Here is a 20,382-nt window from a genome sequence, read left to right on the forward strand (position 1 = left end):
GAGTAACTTGGCCGGTTGTTCACCCCATCCCTATTTTACGTATAATTTATGCTATTCTGCTTATGTTAATGCAATTTTTATGTTTCAGGTGTATTATCCTCTTGTATTAACCCCTTATTCCAGCTTAAAATGATCAGAAAGTCAGTTTTGTGGTCTGGGGGGAGGTTGCTCGGAGGATTTGCTCCCTAACCCTATTTTTCCCATACATTCTTTACATCGTTTAACGAGAATTCGACTAATGAGTAAAATCCTTGCTCCCAATTAGCTTGTAAGTTCGGGACCCGCCTGTATTGTGTTTTGTTGATGGTACTGTATTTTTAAGTGAATGGAATTGCCAGGCTTGGTGAATGAGTTTGAGAGTGTATGTAAAAAACAAAATCCAAAAGTTAATGTTGCTAAGAGTAAAGTTATGATCTGTGAGAAAAAATATGTCTCAGAGTGAACAGTGAGGCTGGATGGTCAGGAAATGGAGAATGTAAGTGCAATCAGGTATTTAGGTAGTGTGATAAATAAGGATGGAAGATTAGAGGGTGATATGTTTGAAAAGGTGCAGCAGGGAGGAAAGGTCGCTGGTTCACTAAAAACAGTGATAAAGAATGATAGGTAATTGAGAATGGAAATAAAAAACAGTGACTGCATGACAGTATTGTGATTTCTGAACTAACAAATAGATTTGAAGCTTGGACCATGTTGGAAGGACATAGGTCAAGATTTAAAGCTGTAGAAATTAGAATTGTAAGGGAGTAGACTGTAGCACCAGTCAAGCAGGGCAATACAGCACTCCCAGAGTGGACAGAAAACTGATGACAGCTGGAGCTCCCATTTCATCAGCCCTCAGGACTAGCTCCTGACCGTTTCCCTTTTGCTGAACTTTTTCAGTGTTTCAGTAACACAGAGAGTAGGCCAGCATGCTCCCCAGTACAAGTTCTTCTAACTGTCAACAACAAACTACATGCACATTACACACTACACTTCCTATTCAAAATTTAAAAAGAAAGTGGCATCAATTCACCAAGGCTTGGAGTCCCCATGGGGAGGGGGGAGGACCATCAAAACCCCCACCATAGATCCTTCTCCCAGTGACAAAGTGAGATGCATGGAACCACTGTCTGACTCACTTCTTCATTTCTGCAACATTCGTGGCCTTTCCTCTAACTTTATCTCTGTTGAACACCATCTCTCCTCCTCTAAACCTTCCTCTCTTCCTAACTGAGATTCAGCTGAGGCGACTGATAGCAAACCCTTTTCTATATCCACGTACTTTCTCTACACGGAGGTCCCTAAGATATGAGCAGTTAGATTCCATTTTACATAGTCGTATAATGAATTCTCGTATAACAAAAGACATAACTAATGGTAAAATATTGGTTGGGTTCAAGGACCCCATCAAAGGTAAGAGTTCAAGCTAAAATATACGATACCAAATACAACAAACATATCTATATTACTGAACTGTAGAGAAAGCAACCAGAAAGAGCAAATAGTATGCAGATAACGTGACTGCAAACTAATTAAACATATAAAACATGCATAACACTCATCTGTAGGCAGTAATGTTGTGTTGGAGGTGGGAAGCTGGCAGTCGCCAGCTGAGCAGCATTGCCAGATTCTCAAATCCACATTATCATACCCGACACGTTAAAATTATTGCTTTTTGATCAAAATTATCACACTCATAAACAAAGACACTTCTTCACATAAATCGATAATTACTGTGGAATTAATGTACAGTAATTATATGTGGAGTGATTAATTAGCATTATTGAATTTGTTTACCTGTTAAGTACCTATCAGATTATAATACTGGTTAACGTAAGAGTTACTAAATCCTGTTGTACTAGTCATACAGTAGCCTTGTTAATTTTGCAGTCCCCGATTTATTTTTCAGTTTATGAAATTATGAAAGTTATCGCATTATCGCATGCATGCTATTGCATATCGCACAGTGTGCCAAAATATCACATTTTGTGATAATTATCGCACGTCTGGCAATGCTACAGCTGAGCAGTTCCTCTATTTCTCTCCGAGGTTGAGAGAAAATGACGGTGACTACCTTTGCTGGGATGACTGAGTTAGAATCCTCCCACCTCGTCCCAGATTGAATGTCGTATCATTGGATTTTCGAGATTGTATAATGAAAATATTCCTTAATTTACCCAGGTCGTATCATCAGTTTCACCTATATCGAGTGGTCTTATAGCAGGACATACCTGCTCTCATTTCAGAGCCAAAGGTGGCTGTTGTGTATATGCACACAACGATGTATCTTGCTCTCTTGTTCCTGGACTTGAATCTTCTGAAATCTCTACTTTCTGGTTTTGGCTATCCTGTCATTCTCTGACTAAATATATCTGTGCAGTTTATGTATCCCCTTATTCTACTGACTGAGAAATTCTTCGACAATCTTACTTCTAAGATGGAACACATCCTATCAAAATCTCTTTTTTCTGAAATCTCCATTTTAGGAGATTTCAGTGTTCACTACCACCTTTGAACTCCCGTCTCCTTTCATTGATGCACCTGGTGAACAAGCTTACATCTTTCCTGTTCTTAATGACCTAGAGCAGCTTGTACAACACCCTACCCTAATCCCCAACCACCTTGACTCTTTGACAGAGTCCCTTGAGAGGTGATGAAGTGCGCAATGAGAGAGCTTGGCTTGGAGGAGTGGCTGGTTAGGGTGGTTATGGCCATGTATGTGGGTGCTTGCACCCAGGTAAGAGTGAATGGAGATTTGAGTGATGAGTTTTCCGTGAATGATGGTGTGCATCAGGGGTCAGTTTTGAGTCCCATGTTGTTTATTATGGTACTTGAAGCCCTCTCACATGACTTCAGAAATGGACTCCCATGGGAGATGTTGTATGCTGATGATTTGGCGTTGACTGCAGAGAACGAAAGGGAGACGGAGGAAAGATTTAGGAAGTGGAGAGATGGTATGGGGCACAAGGGCTTAAGAGTTGATGCAGATAAAACAAAAGTGGTGATATCTAGGGTTGGTGGTGGTACTGTCGAAGACGAGGGAGAGTGGCCATGTGCAGTTTGCCACAAGGGTATGGGAAGTAATTCCATCTTGTTCAGTGTTTGTGATAAATGGGTGCACAGCAGATGTAGTAGTATCAGAGGTAGACTGCGAGATAATGCTAATTTTATGTGTGCGGCATGTCGGGGAGAGGAGGTGGAGATTGTCAGGCGTGAAAGGATTGAACTTGCTGGTGACTCTCTTGAGTGTGTGGAAGAGTTTTGCTATTTGGGAGACATGTTGTGTGCTGAAGGTGGGGCTGGAGCTAGCTCTGTGGCTAGGGTGAGAAGTGGTTGGAAGAAGTTCAGGGAGCTGTTGCCTCTCCTGACATTGAGAGGACTCTCCCTACATGCTAAGGGGTCTTTGTATGCAGCATGTGTTAGGAGTGTAATGCTGTATAGTAGTGAGACCTGGGCAGTAAAGGAAGAGGATATTCACAGGCTCAGACATACAGAAATGACAGTGATTAGGTGGATGTGCAGTGCGTCCCTGAGTGCAAGGCCTGGGGGGGCGGGTTTACGATGGAAAAGTTGAGAGGTAGGATGGGACTGGAGTGTATTGGTGCTGTGATGAGGAGAGGTAGATTGCGATGGTTTGGACATGTGGAGAGGATGGGGGATGATAATTGGGTGCAGAAGGTGAGAAGTGTTAATATTGGGGGTGGGGTTGTGAGAGGTAGACAGAGAAACATGTGGGATGAGGTCATTAAGTGTGACCTCAGGGTTAAGGGACTGAACAGGGAGGCTGCAATAGATCGTGCAGCATGGAGAGCCACCATTAGGTGACCAAGGCCAACGTATGCAAGCATGTTGGAGCCTTCGAAAACGAAAACCTTGGAGAGAGTTCCTACATACGTGACCTCCTCTGTACACTAATCCTTCTGCTTATGTTGTTAATCTTTCCTCTCCGTTGGGCTCTTCCACTCACAACCTTATCACCTTAACCTGTCCTATTACTTCAGTACGGCCTCTGGACCCTTCTGAGAAGTGTCAGTCGTGGCACTTTGGAGCTGCTGATTGCGAGGCCCTCAGACAGTACATCTGTGATTTTCCCTGGAATGATTATTGCTTCCATGGCTGAGAGCCATCCAAGTGTGCCTTGCTCATTGCAGAGATTATTCTCTTGGTCATGGAAGCATACATTCCTTTCACGTATCCTGTGTCCAATGCAAAAAAAAACTTGGTTTGTTCACTTTGTTCTAATGCTGTCCACAACAAGGAGAAGGCCCACAAAATGTACGGGAACCAACCCACCCCTGAATCTGATCTTTTTTTTTTTTATGTTTCTGCCCAGAATCATACTAAGTCTGTTCTTTGCTCTGCTGAAAATAATTTCATTCGTACTAAATGCTCTGAACTCTCCAACTCATTTCTTCCCGCTTCCCGCGGCACCTTGCCAAAAACCTTTCGTACAACTTTACCTCATCATCCTTCCCTCCTCTATTCCACTCTGATGGCCCTGTAGCTATTTCTTGTACTGATAAAGCAGAACTCTTCACCCAGACTTTCTCCTCTGAGTCCACCTTAGATGTTTCCTGTGCTGTTTCTCCATCCCTTCCCCCCCTCTGACTAGCTCATGGCTGACATTAAAATTTCTTCAATTGATGTATTTTCTGCCATCACTGGCCTTAATATTAACAAGGAATGCAAGGCATATGGGCCTGATGGGGTCCCTCCTGGTGTCCCGAAGAACTGTGCCTCTGTGCTTACACCTTACCTAGGTAAACTTTTTTGCCTTATATCTGTTGACTTGTACCTCTCCTTCTTGCTGGAAGTTTGCTCTCATTCAGCCTGTTCCAAAGAAGGGTGACCATTCCCAACCCTCTAACTATCATTCAGTTTCTTTAACATCCTGTATTTCAAAAGTTTTCAAGCCCATTCCTAACCAAAAAAATTTTAAAGCATCTTTCGTATCACAACCTTCTCTCTGATTGTCAGTATGGGTTCTGCCAGAGTTGCTTCACTGGCGATCTTCTCATCTACCTTTCAGACTCCTGGTAACTTCCTTTTGGGACTTTGATGAAAGCTTTGCCATTGCACTTGACATCTCGAAGGCTTTCGATCGAGTCTGGCATAAATCTTTAATTTGCAATTTGCCTTCTTACGGTTTTTACTCTTCTATCTGCAGTCATCTCCAGCTTCCTTTCTGGCCATTCTATAACTGCTGCTGTAGACAACCACTGTTCTTCTCCTAGAGCTATCAGTAGTGGTGTTCCTCAGGCTTTTATTTTATAATGACCTTGTAAGCTGTTCATCTAACCCTATGCACTCCTACTCTGTTGACTCCATCCTTCAGCTTTCCATTCACTTCCTGCATTGTCCATCTCAGCAGTTACTGCAACAAACAAGGAATGAGGCTATGGTACACCTGATTTCTTACTTGGCTCATATCTCAGGGGAAAAAGTAATCTTTTTGTTTTTAATGCATCAAAAACTCGGTTTTTACATCTTTCAACCTTTACATCTTTCAACCCAAAAAAATCTTCCATAGGAGTATCCTGTAATTTATAATAATATCCAACTCATTCCTGCATCATCTTTAAACATACCTGGGGTTACATTCTCGCGGGATTTATCTTCGAAAGATCGTATTACCTCTCTTGTAAAATCTGCTTCCTAGAGATTAGGTATGCTAAGCTGACTCTGTACTTTCTTTACCACTGTACGGTTATTGACTTTATACACGGGTTTTATATGCCCCCTTGTTGAGTACAACTTTAACATGTGGGGAGGCTCCCCACATACAGCTCCTCTCAGCAAGGTGGAGTCAAAGGCTTTTCATCTTTTTAACTCTCCTCCTCCTACTGGCTCCCTTCAACCTCTGTCTCATCACTGCACTGTCGGATCTTTATTTCTTTTCCATCGCTACTTCATTGTTCATTGCTCCTCCAAACTGTCTGGTTGCATCCCTTCACTACTACTGTGGGCGCAAAGCACCTGTCTACCAACAAACTCTCATCCCTTTTCTGTCCAACTCTTTAATGCAAGAGTTATCTGTTACTCACAGTCCTGTATGTATGCAACAGGTCAACTCTGGAACTATATCCTTCTGTCTGTATTTCCTACTTCCTATAATCCGCAGTCTTTCAAATGCAGTGTGTCCAGGCATCTCAAAGGGAATGGATCTTGAAAATGGCTCTCTGTTATCTTGTTTTTTATTTTTTCTTGGAGGGAGCAATTTTGTGGGTTCCTGGCCTTTGGTTCTTTCTTACATTAAAAAAAAAAAGTTATGAGCTGGCATATGGCGTTTCATAGAGAGATGGACAGACAAATGAGAAAGTAAAGGAGCTTTGTAATGATGTGGATGAGATTGAAAGTGTTTGTAGAAATACTCTGAAGTGGTCTGGTCATGTTGAGAGAATGGAGAATGAGAGTGGCTAAAGGAGTGCTTTTGAGTGAGGTGGAGTGGGGGGGGAGGGGGAACCAACGATGAGATTGAGGGATGAAGTGGAGAGATGTACAGTAAGGGAGAGGGGCTGTGAGTTGAAGGGAGAGAGAACAAGACAACATGGAGAGATTCGTTAGTGGCCATCCCTTGTGGAATTAAGGTGTCTGGCATCAGATTGATTGATTCTTTTGATGTTTCTTCTTATGATTTAGTGAAGATATGTAGCAATTTGCCCAAACCTGTCTTTGATCATCTTTGTCCAGAAGATGGGAAGACAATCACTATTTGTGTAATAATTCTCTATAGCATGCTGCAGCCATTTATTTTCTCTTTTATCACCTTAAGGTTATATGCCTTCATGATTTCATTCACCAGACATAATGTCAAACAGTATATTGTTATCAGAGACCTTAACATAACATTTGTCCCATGCTTGTTTTTGTTATAATTTTTCAGAAGTTGGCAGCTTAGTGGTGAGGTACCAGAGTGGCAGTACTAGTGGTGGTGGTGGGTGCTTGGCATCCTCACCAGCATTAAGAGTGGCTCGACACAGTGATGGCTCAGCCTCAGATTCATCTGAGGATGAGTCTTTGCTATTCCTTCACCATCCAGCTCTGCCGCTTCACCCTGGACTCTTATGCTCTCGCCTTATATGCTTCAGCCTTGCAAGTGAGTGTCACATCTTGTGTAACACAGGAATTGCAAGCTCAATGCATCAAGTAAAACATATTAGTACTGAAGTTCAACATGTAAGATGGGGTTAAGAAAGATTAATTCTTGATTGAACAGATATATGACCCATTTTTGGAGAGCCCATTAATGTGAGTTCTCCTACTTTTGTTATTTCTGTTTCCCTCCTACTGGATTTACATTGGATTTACACATACTATTTATTATATGAAAAACTGGATGAAGATGATGTTAACAGAAATTCTGTTTTTGGTTGATGCTAATAAAACTTTGTATTGGTTGGTTTGTATATGTTTTGTTAGCAGTTTAGAAAAGATTCAATTGCTTTGAACCCCATTAGTACTGTGAAGTTTTGGGTATGTCATAGCAGTCCCTTGGGACCCAGCCTCAGCATGTAGTTATTGTCAAATATTTTCTCAAGTAAGGGGGAAGACTCAGAGAGGTACTGGCTGCCTGGTACATTGGGTCAAACAAAAATTGCTCACCAAAACATGCTTTAAATCCTTCCACTCTAGTCCTTCAAGCACCTTCAGAGAGAATCAGGCAAAACAGTGAACCAACTCATCATTAAAAGGCATTTTAATGTTTCTTCCATCTGTATCTGGTATCCTGATTTTAATAGTAAAAATCAGTATTGATTTGGTTTAGAAAAAAGTGCAAATATTGGCGATATATTGGTTCAGCAATTTGTATTGGTTACATCACTAAGGTACACTAATCCTTTCTCTTCCCATGATCATCCGGTGGCTGCAGGCAGACAATAATGCAGCGTTTGTCAAACAGAAATCTGGGAAAGTGTTAAACTGAATTTCAAAATGCGGTAAATTATGGGTGAACTGTTCTAAATTTTGCACTTTACTGGATTTCAAAACACACTTGATATACAGTAGAGTCTCTATTATACGAAATTCATGGGACTTTCAATACTTCAATTAATTGATTTGTATGTATAAAAGAATATAATGATATACAGTACTATACATCCCCTTCATTTCTGAAAATACACTTCCCTCATGATAGAAGTTGTACATGTAATATCACATAATATCTATCTATCTATATACCTAGGCTCCTTCCCCCAAGGAAAAGGGAGGTAGCCGAGACAGGACGACACACTCCCCATTTACTCATCCATTCAGACACATTCATTCACATCTTAGCCCCAAAGAGGAGAAGGGACAGATCCTCACCGCTCCACACCGCACAAGGGTCAACTGCACAGTGCAATCAGTGACATCCGCAGCAGGGCCCGACAGCAGAGCTGGTTTACCCCTGCCACATCATAATAGACCCATCCCCTTACCGCACCTGACCTGACTAGCTGATCAGACCAAATGCGGGAGAATATCCCCTCAGGGCTGCGTCATCATTTATTCGTTCACAATTTCTCTCCATTTATATCTGTCACACACAGCCACTCCTCCTTGCTCAACAGACATCCCTCTCACATCCAGCACTCTCTTCATACTGTCCATCCATCCTATTCGTGGTCTCCCTCTCAGCCTTACACCTCTCACATCCGATTCAGTTATATTTTTCACCAATTGCTCATTATCCATTCTCTCCATATGCCCATACCATCGCAACACCCTCTGCTCAACTCGATCAGCCATCTTCCGAACAACTCCAGTTCTCCTTTGCACTTCATCATTTCGCACTCGATCCATACGCGTCACTCCACACATACTCCTCAGACACCTCATCTCCATTACATTCAAACTTTTCCTCTCTGCTACACCCATATTCCATGTTTCAGCCCCATATAACGCAGTCGGTACCACAACACCCTCATACAGCCTTCTTTTTACGTCCATTCTGAGCGAACGACATCTAAACACTTTTTTCATTCCTCCCAGCACCTTACCTACTTCATTTATTCTGAACTTCACTTCTGCATCTATTCTTCCATCCACAGCAACATGTGAACCTAAATACTTAAAACACTCTACCTCCTCAAGCAACTCACCATTCAAAACTATATTCATTCCCCTACCATCTACCAACCTCGTACACTTCATCACTTTACTCTTATTCTCATTTACCTTCAATTTCCTCCTTTCACACACCCATCCAAACTCCTCTACCAACTGTCTCAATCTCTCTTCTGAATCAGCCACCAGTGCAGTATCATCTGCAAACAGCAGCTGCTTCAGATTCCACTCTCCACCATCATCATTCACCAGACTCAGACGTCCACCTAAAACTCTTGCATTCACCTTCCCTACAACACCATCCATATAAATATTAAACAACCAAGGCGACATCACACATCCCTGTCGCAGCCCCACTCTCACGGGAAACCAATCACTCACAGCATTTCCCACTCCTGCACACGCTCTACTATTTACATAAAAACTTTTCGCCCCTTTTAGTAACCTACCATCAAGTCCATACAATCTTAAAACAGTCCACAAAGCCTCCCAGTCAATTCTGTCATACGCTTTCTCTAAATCCATGAATGCCCAAAACACATCCTTTCCTTTCAGCAAATACTTTTCACACACTTGTCTCACAGCGAACACCTGATCCACGCATCCCCTCCCTCTCCAAAAGCCACACTGCTCATCTCCAATCACTCCCTCTGTACCCTCTCTAACCCTCATAATTAACACTCTGCCATACGCCTTACCTACAACACTCAACAGACTTATACCCCTAAAGCTAGTACATTTATACTTATCACCCTTGCCTTTATACAACTGAACCACACAAGCACTTGCCCAGTCAATTGGCACCATACCTTTCACAAAGCACACATACAACAGTCTTACTAACCAGTCAACAACAGTCACTCCACCACCCTTCAGGCATTCCACAGCACACTCATCCATACGTGCAGCTTTCACTGTTTTCATCTCCTTTACTGCCTTCTCCACTTCCTCCTTCGTGATCAAAGAATCATTCAACTCTCCCAACACATTTATTCATTGCACCCTTCCATCCGCCACAATCTCAGCCACCCTTTCCTCCTCTACAATTAACAATCTTTCAAAATACTCTGCCCATCTCTTCCTTACTTCACCCATCTCAATTAACATCCTTCCATCCTCTGCTTTTACTTGCTCTTCCTTCCCAGACTCTCCCTTTCGCACCCTTTTAACCTCCATCCAGAACATTTTCTTATTCTGTTGAAATTTCTCAGTCAACTGCCTACCCCACCTCTCATCTGCTGCCACTTTAGCATCACGCACAGCCCTTCTCGCCCAATTCCTCTTTTCTTTATACCTCTCATATGACACCACATCCTTCCTCTGCAGCCACACCTCATATGCACGTCTCTTCTCAGCCATAGCCATACTTACTTCCTCGCACCACCATTCACTTCCTACGTCTCACATCTCACACCACACACCTCTTCTGCATGCCCCACCAAAGCACTCTTAAACAACTGCCATTCCTCCTCCACACTGCCATTTTCTTGATCTTTTACTGCATTCCACTCATCTTTCAATTTCTCCTGATACTCTATCATTTTCTCTCTTTCATCCAACTCACACACTTTCAAAACCTCCCTGCCACACCTAACCCTCCTAGCTCTCATCCATCTCTTACTTACTCTTAACTTTCCCTCCACCAGGTAGTGGTCAGACATACCTCCACCCTCCCCTGTCAGAACTCTCACATCCAGCAATCTTCCTATTACATTCCTAGACACAACCACATAGTCCATCAGTGCTCTTTCAACAACCATTCCACCCTCCTATCTCACCCATGTATACTTATAAATATCTTTCTTCTTGAACAGCGTATTTCCAATCACCATCTCTCGCTCAACACATCCCTATCATTCGTTCCCCATTTTCATTTTTTCCAGGCACACCATGCATACCAACTACACCTTCAACTGCTACATTTCCCACTCTAGCATTCAGATCTCCCATCATTACCACATTCACATTCACTGCAAAACATATCAGTAATCCCTCAATTATGTGGTGTAATAGAGCCATCGGTGTATCTGGATATGGACGAAATCCGAATACGGGGCAATATCCCACCTACCAATACCCTGCCCATACGCATCCTATATGTACAGTACCCCACCAGACTGTTGCAGCATTCTTCAGTCTTTCAGTTAGTTAGACGTCAAAACACACATGGAAATAGCCAATACAGTATAATGCCAGACACAAGAGAGCAATGCATAAACAACAAAAGTCCACAAACACCCTACCCGTATGTACAATGTCCCTCCTAATTGTGGCAGTGATCTTCAGTCTTTCAGTTATTTAGACATCAGAACACACATGGGAATAGCTAGTATAATGCTAGACACAAAAAAAAAAAAAAATGCATAAACAACAAAAATCCACAGATAAGTAAATGAAGAAGACAAAGGTTTCAAAAAGAATTTTAATAAGGTACAGTAAGTGTCATAACATGCTAGCTTTTAGTTGGTGTACAGTAATCCTGTGTGGTAGTGGTGAACGTAATCACTAGTGGTGGCTGTATTAGTACCAAAATATTGATACAGTACTTTCGATACTAACTGTTTATCAGCAGGTATCAATACTGATGGCTAGGTATCGAGTATGAGTACTAAAATAGACTTTCCAGTTAACTGAAAATGTATTTTCAGAAGTTCTGTTTAATTGATTGAGAAGTGATTTTAAGATATATTAGTGCACTGATTGGCAGTTTTGGTGCTCATGTTCCCCAAAAATAGTGGCCATATACAGGCAAGCCCCAGTTTGATAATGCAGTTGGTTAAGTAAAAACCCATTGTTAAGCAAGGTATCTCCTGGTAGATTTAACATGTAAAGCATAGGGATGTGTTTTTGAGCCTTGGGTTTTCCCCCAACCAAGTCCTAAACCCACCAAAATGAGTCCAAAAAAAAGTTTAAAGCCAATCTAAATGGCCTAACAGGTGTAAAAGAAGCTAACCTAAACCTAAAACCAGTGCCCATCTCACTTGTACCCAGTCAGGGTCACTGGAGAATGTGATCTCTGACTTATTCAAACTCGGTAGAGAAGAAGCAGCAGCATTGTATACAGTCCCACCATCAGATGGTCCTGGGACAATTAAATAAACATCTGTTATGCATTATAATAATGTATAAACGATGCTGAGTCGTCCAAGGTGCGAATTGTTGTGACGAAGAATCATTGATGTTTTGATGGGGCATTTCCTTGGTGGGGAATGCGTTTGATGATGCAATCGAGATAGCCTTTTCAGTAGCCCCACTTTATGTCTTTTAGTTCCTATTCTGGTTGCTGAGCTCCTTTATTTTCTTCTCTAATATTTTCCAACATTTATTTAGAAATTCCTTTGTGTTTTCAAAGCATTTTCTCTAGAACAGCCTGAATGTAAACACATGATTTATCATTGGATGATGCAATCAAGATGGCCTTTTCAGTGGCCCCTCTTTATGTCTTTGTATATACTGTTCTGGTTGCTGGGTTCCTTTATTCTCTTCTCGCTTATTTTCCAACATTTATTTAGAAATTCCTTTGTATTTTCAAAGCATTTGTCCATGAACAGCCTGAATGTAAACGCTTGATTTATTGATGTCACAGTTTTCATCAGTGCATGAAATAATTACTCTTTAAGGCTTTCATAATTATTAATATTAATTTAAAATAATTATTATGTATTCCGTGACAGGTTTGATATTCAATTATCAAACAGAATATTCTTTTTTGAGTCGCCTAGTTGTCCACGCTGTTTTGTACCTCGTCTGAAGGGCAAGAATCCGTACCCCAAATGACAGTGTTCACTCCACTTATGACTAAAACACATTACTTTAAGCCTAAAAACACTTTGTAAATCAACCTCAGCACAAAATTTAAGTTTAAAATACTGTATTATCAAAATTTGTAAAAAAAAAAAAAAAAAATCAAAACCTATCTCAAAACTGGGGGTAGGCCTATGGTAGGCAGGGTAGGGTGGTATTTCTACTCCTATCGCTAATTCCGGGGTATCGCATGTAGGGGTATCATAAATCAGGGTTTGCCTGTAATTAGTTTAACCCGGGCTGAGCCCATTGAATAATTTTATTAAATTTTTAGGTAGTTCATTGGTCTGAAAAGGTATTAAAGTAAAACCTCACTATAACAGACTAATTGGGGCCAAATCCATTAAAAAAAAAAAAAAAAGCGAAATTCTGATAAAAGTGACATCCGAACTTCCCCGTGCTAACCCGGACTTTTTCCGATGTATCAGACGTTAGTCCTGATCTCACCAACTTTTTTTTTTGTTAGCGCGGTTGCTTCATTACTTGTTATCCAACTCGTATCCAGCAATCTACATCCTCAAGATCCTGACCCTCTTCAATCCCCATCCAACGCCCATCATCATGGTCATGACAACCACCCAATGCCCATCCAACGCCCATCATCAAGGTCATGACGACCACCCAATGCCCATCCAACGCCCATCATCAAGGTCACAACAACGTACCCAACCATCCTCATCCTCCACCATCTGCCAGCCCAAGCTGGACTTAGGTCAGGCAGTCCAGACCGTTTCTGGTTTTATCGGACTTTTCCCATCATAATCCTCCACCATCCCTCAGCCCAAGCTGGACTTGGGTCAGGCAGTCCAGACTGTTTCTGGCTTTATTGGACTTTTCCTGATATATAAGAATTTAGTCCGGTAGGCTCCATGGGTCTGAATAAAGCGAATTCCAGTATATTGAAGTCTGTTCTATCGAGGTTTTACTGTAATCATGAAATTACCTAGCTGTTGGTATCGGTAATCAATACCATTGATACTGGCCAAGAAAGTAATTGGTATGGTATCAAAATTTAATGACTGGTATTGCCCATCACTATTAATCAAAACAAATGTCTGAAAACTCCTCCTTCTCCATTCGTTGGAGCTGGACAGAGAGTGGGGGTGTGTGGTAACTGCCACTGAATGCAGTGATGCCATGTCCACTGGCCGGTCAGGTGACTTTGACCATTCAGTAGGGAGGCAAACAGCCATTTCTGCTCAGCTGGTGGGTTAGGTTTTTTTACCAGCGCACGTTTCAGCTCAACAGGGAGGCCCGGCTATTTTGACCATTTGGTAGTGAGGCGGACAGCCATTACTGCTCAGCTTGTTGGTTAGGGTCTGTATTACTCGTGCATAGCAGTTAGCTCCAGGTGATCCAGGAGGCCAGGGGACTTTGGCCATTCAACGAAGAGGGAGACGGCCATATCTGCTCAGCTTGTGGGTGAGTCTGTATTACTCATGCGTGTCTGGTAATGTCCAAGTGATCCGGGCGATCAGGGGACTTTGACCTTTCGGTGAGGAGCCAGATGGCCATATTTGCTCAGCTTGTGGGTTAGGGTCTGTATTACTCATGCGCAGCCAGTAGCCTCTAAGTGATCTGGGGAGCCAAAGGACTTTGATTGTTCAGTGAGGAGCCAGATGGCCATATTTGCTCAGCTTGTGGATTAGGGTCTGTTACCCATGCTTGGCCAGAGAGACTGGCGAGCCACCAAACCTATCTGTTATCTATTGCCAGATGCCTTAATCCCTTATACGGGGTGGCCTCAAACAAATCGCCTCCACCTCACCCTGTCCCCCGCCATTTCACTGCCCTGCTCCCAATTCACACCCCTCTCTCTCATATACCTCCCCACTCCATCCCTTCATCTCATCCTTGGCCTTCCTCTCCCTCTCTCCCCCTCCACCTCACTCACATACATTCTCCTTGTCAGTCTCACTCTCCATCCTCTTCACATGGCCAAACCACCTCAGTGTGTTTCTCCTAACACTTCCTGTCACATCTACATCCACACCACAACGCTTCTTCACATCCTCATATGTCAGTCTGTCTCCATGTGACTCCACATGCTCCCCTCAAATAACTCATTTCCGCTGCTCTTACTCTTGACTTGCGTCCCTCCAACAGCATCCAAGCTTCACTTCCATATGTTAGAGCTGGTATCACAATACTGTCATGTAATAACTTTTTCACTTCCATACTCACTTCCCTGTTTCTTATCACCAAACCAATTTTTTTAATTTGTAGGCCACCCAACTGGCAGTGCTGGAAATTTTATATTCGGATACTGCATTGTCATAAGTGGGAGTGCTTACCTTTCATTTACTCGATGTAGTGCTGCTTTTGGATGTCTGCCCTTTCCTCTCCTCCATCCTTCTCTCCTTCTTTCCTCTTCTGTCTTTCTTTATTTCATTCTTTCCTCTTCCTTCTGCCTACAGGTGACTTCACACTCCTTGTGTCTTTCTTTCCTTCATTCTCTCCTCTTCCTTCTGCCTGTGGGTGACTCTGCACTGAGTGACAAGCCGAATGGTTTCCTGTACATCAGGAAACCATTTACCATGCTGGATGGTAACCATATAACCAAATAATGGTGCCTGGTGGTTTAGTGGGTAATTACGGCACTCCAGTCGGATTGAGCCTGTGAAGATATGTATCCTAGGATTGGTTGGAGTTTATTGCCACTCATGGGTAGGTGAAGCTGGTCACTCGCATCTTAAATGTCAGTACTAACTTGCCTAGCCCTGGACTCCTACTCTTCTCATCGGGCAACACAGGATTGGATGATGGATGGATGGATGAATACGGACAAATAAATCCGGATGTGCCTTTAATAGAGCCAAGGCCTAACATTTGGATACAGAGCATCTGGTTAATTGAGTGATTACTGTACGGTACAACTCTTTTCTTTTTGTTTCCACCACTTTGGTTCACTTTGGGAGGAGCCATAGGAATATTTATCAGTGATAACACACAAGACCGAGCAGGGTGCATCCAAACACAGTGTAAATATGACAGGCAGCCCAATGCTTGCCCTAGTGGACGCATCATCAACTATCATGGATGGCGTGAACAGAGCCTCCCAAATTTGAAGTTTCGGTTGAATCTTGAATTTCTTTGGTAGATTGAATTGAGAATCAAATTAGCAAAACCTTTGGGGCATATTCTGGTTGAAAGATTGTCGTATAATTGAGACTCTACTGTAGAATGATGCCTAAGGCCCGAGTGTATGCACAGCTGACAGAGTTCTATGCTAGAGTAGTAAGTTATGTACTAATTGGCTGCTGCTTAGTTTAAACAACTTTCTCAGTGTAGAGAGGACAAGGAAGCTTGATACTACTGTACTTAATGTCTGTGACATTATCACGCATGTCATCCAATAATCCGTTCTTTACAAACCTCAGTTTGTAGAAGTGCTTAGAAGGAATAACCTTGTATTCATATTGAAACTTGCTGGCCATGATCTCCTTTCAGTCTACCTGCTTCTGTCTCTATCTGTCTATAGCCAGATGCCTTAATCCCGTAAGGGGTGGCCACAAACAAGTTGCCTCCATGTCGCCCTGTCCCCTGTCATTTCACTGTTCTGCTCCCAGCTCACACACCCCTCTCTCATATACCTCTCCACTCCATTCCTCCATCTCATCCTTGGCTTCCTCCTCCCTCTCCTCCCCCCCACCTCATATACACTCTCCTCATCAGTCTTTCACTATCCATCCTCTCCACATGGCCAAACCACCTCAGTGTGATTCTCTTAATGCTTCATGTCAGGTCCACATCCACACCACAACGCTCCTTCATATCCTCATTTGTGCACCTGCTTGAGGGGGTGTAAACTGCAGATGGACTAAACTTTAGATTACCGTAAATGCCACAGCGGCTTAGAACCTCATTCTGAATATATGTGATCTGCAATTTTGCTGTAACTCAGGTTTTAAACCGGGGATCGGTTTGACAGGAATAAGAGAGTGCATTTAATTGGAGAAATGAATGGAAAAGTTGGGAGTGTCATGGTGGATGGAGTATTTGGTGAGTGGGGTGTGCCTGCAGGAGTGGATGAGAATGGCAGTGCCCAGGTGGACATTTGTGCAGGGAAGGGGTTGGTGACAGCCAGTACCCACTTTAGACTCAAAATGATCCACAGGTATACATGGTGAGTGATGAGAAGGGTGGATGATGAACTGAATAAACGAAAGGCAATTAATGATTATGTGTTTGTGGATGATAGAATAAGGTGTGTAACGGATGCAAGAGCATACAGAGACTGGGGGAGTGGACCTCATGATCACCACTTAGTGGTGATGAAAGTCAAGGTTCAAATGGAGTGGAGGAATAGAAGGGGGGAAGGACAGGAGGAAGAAGTCCTTACAAGGAGGATAGAAAGGTTACAAGAGGATAGAAAAAAGGCAGAATATAAGAGAGAAGTGGGGGAACGATTGGGTAAATATGATTTGGAGCAGATGGAGGTGGTGGAAGGTGTGTGCAGGATATTTACTGAAGAAATCTGTGCAGCATGCGAGGTGGTGTGTGTGGTGAAGAGAAGATGAAAGGGGGTGCAAGGAATAGCATGGTGGAATGAAGAGGTGAGACAAGCTGTGGCACAAAAGAAGAAAGCATATAGTGAGTGAATGGGAATTAGAGACATGGAGGAAGTTGAGAGATGGAAGAGAGAGCTATATGTAGAGAGGAAGAAAGAGATGAAAAGAGTAGTAAGAGAGAGTAAAATGAGAGTGGATGAGGAATTTGGAAGGAGTTTGAGTGTAAAATGGAGGGAATGTAAGAAAATGTTCTGGAAAGAGGTAACGAGAGCTAGACAGGGTGATAAAGAAGTTAGTTGGAAAAAAAAAAAAAACTGATATGTGTTCATTCCTACTCTAAATTTGCCGTGCGGTGACAAACAGCTGTGTTTTGGCGCGTAATTCCTGCAGCGTCTGCTTGAGCACCCCTGCATCCTCCCCATTTCCTGCCTACCTACCGTTATGACTGCATGCTCATCGCCACGGCTGCCTACGTGCTCGTTTTTGTGAATAAACAGTGAATAAAGTACAATACCTCGCAACTACAGTTACCACAAATTGACTTAGGACCTCTCCCCACAAGGTATTAAAAAACACAGAAATCATAGTACAGTATATCGCAATGTTTGTTCATGAAATGCCATTCATTAATATGAAATTATGTTTCCCTTGTTTTCAGGACCAGTTGGATGTGTCTTGGCATGGAATCACTTAGATCTCTAAAGTAATTTAAGAACATTTCTTTGCACCAAACATTTGTCAGTTCAGTCTTGAGGTTGTCCAGATTGGGTGTCTTCTTCTTTGCCATGATTTTCTTCATCTTTGCCCAACAGTTTTCTCTCAGATTTAGATCCGGACTGTGGCCAGGCCAGTTTAGGACTTCAGTCCGATTATCCTGAAGCCATTTTGTCACCTTTCTTGACTTGTGACATGGAACAGAATCGTCCATGAAAAAGTCACATCCATGAATAGCAAAAAAGTTTAACAAATTATCTTTCATAACTTGAATGTACCGGCCACCATTCATTGTCTACTTTCTTCCTAAGAAAGTAGAGACCTCCCCTTCCCATTTCACCTGAGAAACACCCCCATACCATTACTGATTGTGGGTGCTTAACAGTCGGCACCGTGTAAGCAGGGTCATATCGACTACGGGAGACAGGGTGGCGAACCTTGACAGATCACACCTGGAACACTTGAAATGTGCCTTCATCGGAAAACATAACTTTTCTCCACTCATCCGATGTCCAGTGTGCATACTTCTTGGCAAACTGAATGCACTGCTTCTTCTTGCGGTCAGTGAGAAGTGGTTTCTTGGCTGTGGTGTGGCCTGGAAAACCCAGCTCCTTCTGCAAGCGGTGTTGGATAGTTCAAATTGAGACGTCTTGTAACAGCTGGGGATGCATTCTCTTCATTTTTGCTGCTGTCAATCAAGGATTCTTGATTTCTCCCCCCTTCAGAAGCATATCTGTACCTCTGGAAGTCGTCCTCTTCTTTCCACTGCCATGCTTGTGCTCTGGTATGACATCAGGTGGCAGGCCGCATGCTGCAGCAAGAATCTTCATGACGGTTGACTTTGCGCGTTCAGTACATTCACAAACCGTGTTGATAAGGACATTATCCTGCCTCCATGCAATGATACGGACCCTCTCATCCCTTGAGCTTACTTTCCAGGCATGACAACTCGACTCTAGGAAAATAATAGGGCAAACAGTAATGCATATGAAAAAAGAGGGAGGTGCAAGCTCGGAGCAACAGGAACATATACTCCCACTCCCGCTTATGGGCAAGCACTGATGTGCTGATTGTTTCACCACCTCCCGCCAACACCAGAGGAGTTGCCAGTTACTTCATGCCCAGAAAATTCGCTTGGTAGAGGTAAAACACACAGCAAAGATGGACAACTCTCCCATAGCAATTCTGTGTGTAGGTCCTAAGTCAATTTGCGGCAGGTGTAGGTCACGTGGGAATTTACAATGTTGTGCATTGTTAAGAAATTAGGATTCGGAGTCCAAAGGTTTAAGTGCAGAGAGCAACAGTGGCGTGTTGCAACTGGCGTGCCGCAAGTAAGAACAGAATATGCAGTGTTAAACAATTATATTTCACAGTGTAAGGGATTAAGGGCAGGGCAACACTAGATTACTGTACGTGCTTCAAGTACACCACCACCACTGTCAGTGCCATAGAGGAGCCGGATTAATCTTTGCAACAGCCACGGACATGTCATACGTATCCTGTACACTGCTAAATAATTTCCTTACTCTCTTCTAAATTCTCATTCTCTGGCTCCTTTTCATTTATTTTATGGTTTCTCTCCCTTATTTGCATAAGGTCTTTATATAATTGCTGTCCATGTTCAGTAGGGAGTTATTTAGGTGGCTTTCAAAGTTAGGTTTGGTTAGGGTCTTTAAGTACCTTTCCAGGGGCATTTTTCCCAAGTCCCGGACAAGACAAAGTCCTGGATGTTGCTTGGGCTCTATTACATTGGATCTTGGAGGGATTACTGTAGTGGAAGCAATGCAGAAAGTCAAGATGAGGCAAAGACCCAAGAATTGATAGAGTGTGTGGTGAAATGTTGAAGCATGAGGGAGAGATAGTAGTAGAATGGATGTGGAAGATGTGCAGATTGGCCTGGGGGGCAGGAAGAATCCTGGAGAATTGGAAGTCAGGTATAATTATTCCCCTGAACAAAGGAAAAGGGGAAAAAGAAGTGTGTAGTAATCTTAGGGGCATTTGTCTTCTTAGTATAATAGGAAAAGTGTATGGTAGGATACTTATTGACAGAGTTGGAGAAAGAACAGAGGAATTAGTTGGAAAAGAACAGGGAGGCTTTAGGAAGGGAAGAGGTTCTGTAGATCAGATATTCATTCTTAGGTCTTTAGTGGAGAAGTTTCTAGAGGAGGGAAATAAGTTGTATGTGGTCCTTATGACGTTGGAGAAAGCATATGACAGGGTGGATAGACAAGGAATGTGGAACATTTTAAGAACATATGGACTCTGTCTGATACGTTTATGTGATATGTTTTTGGACATGTGGAGAGAATGGAGAATGAAAGACAAA

The 20,382-nt window shown here is 42.7% G+C and overlaps 1 protein-coding gene across 1 annotated transcript in view; it reads left to right on the forward strand.

Annotated features, from left to right (window-relative positions):
* LOC145415053 (uncharacterized) overlaps positions 1–20,382 on the forward strand; it is a 680,222-nt gene that overhangs the window by 193,841 nt on the left and 465,999 nt on the right. Inside the window, 1 exon segment of the mRNA XM_080284468.1 lies at positions 6,863–7,075. Coding sequence (XP_080140594.1) covers positions 6,863–7,075 — 213 coding nt within the window.

The sequence above is a fragment of the Coenobita brevimanus genome, chromosome 101 (assembly GCF_032717465.1).
Source record: "Coenobita brevimanus isolate Jiangsu-jjx chromosome 101, ASM3271746v2, whole genome shotgun sequence".
NCBI classification, from domain to species: domain Eukaryota; kingdom Metazoa; phylum Arthropoda; class Malacostraca; order Decapoda; family Coenobitidae; genus Coenobita; species Coenobita brevimanus.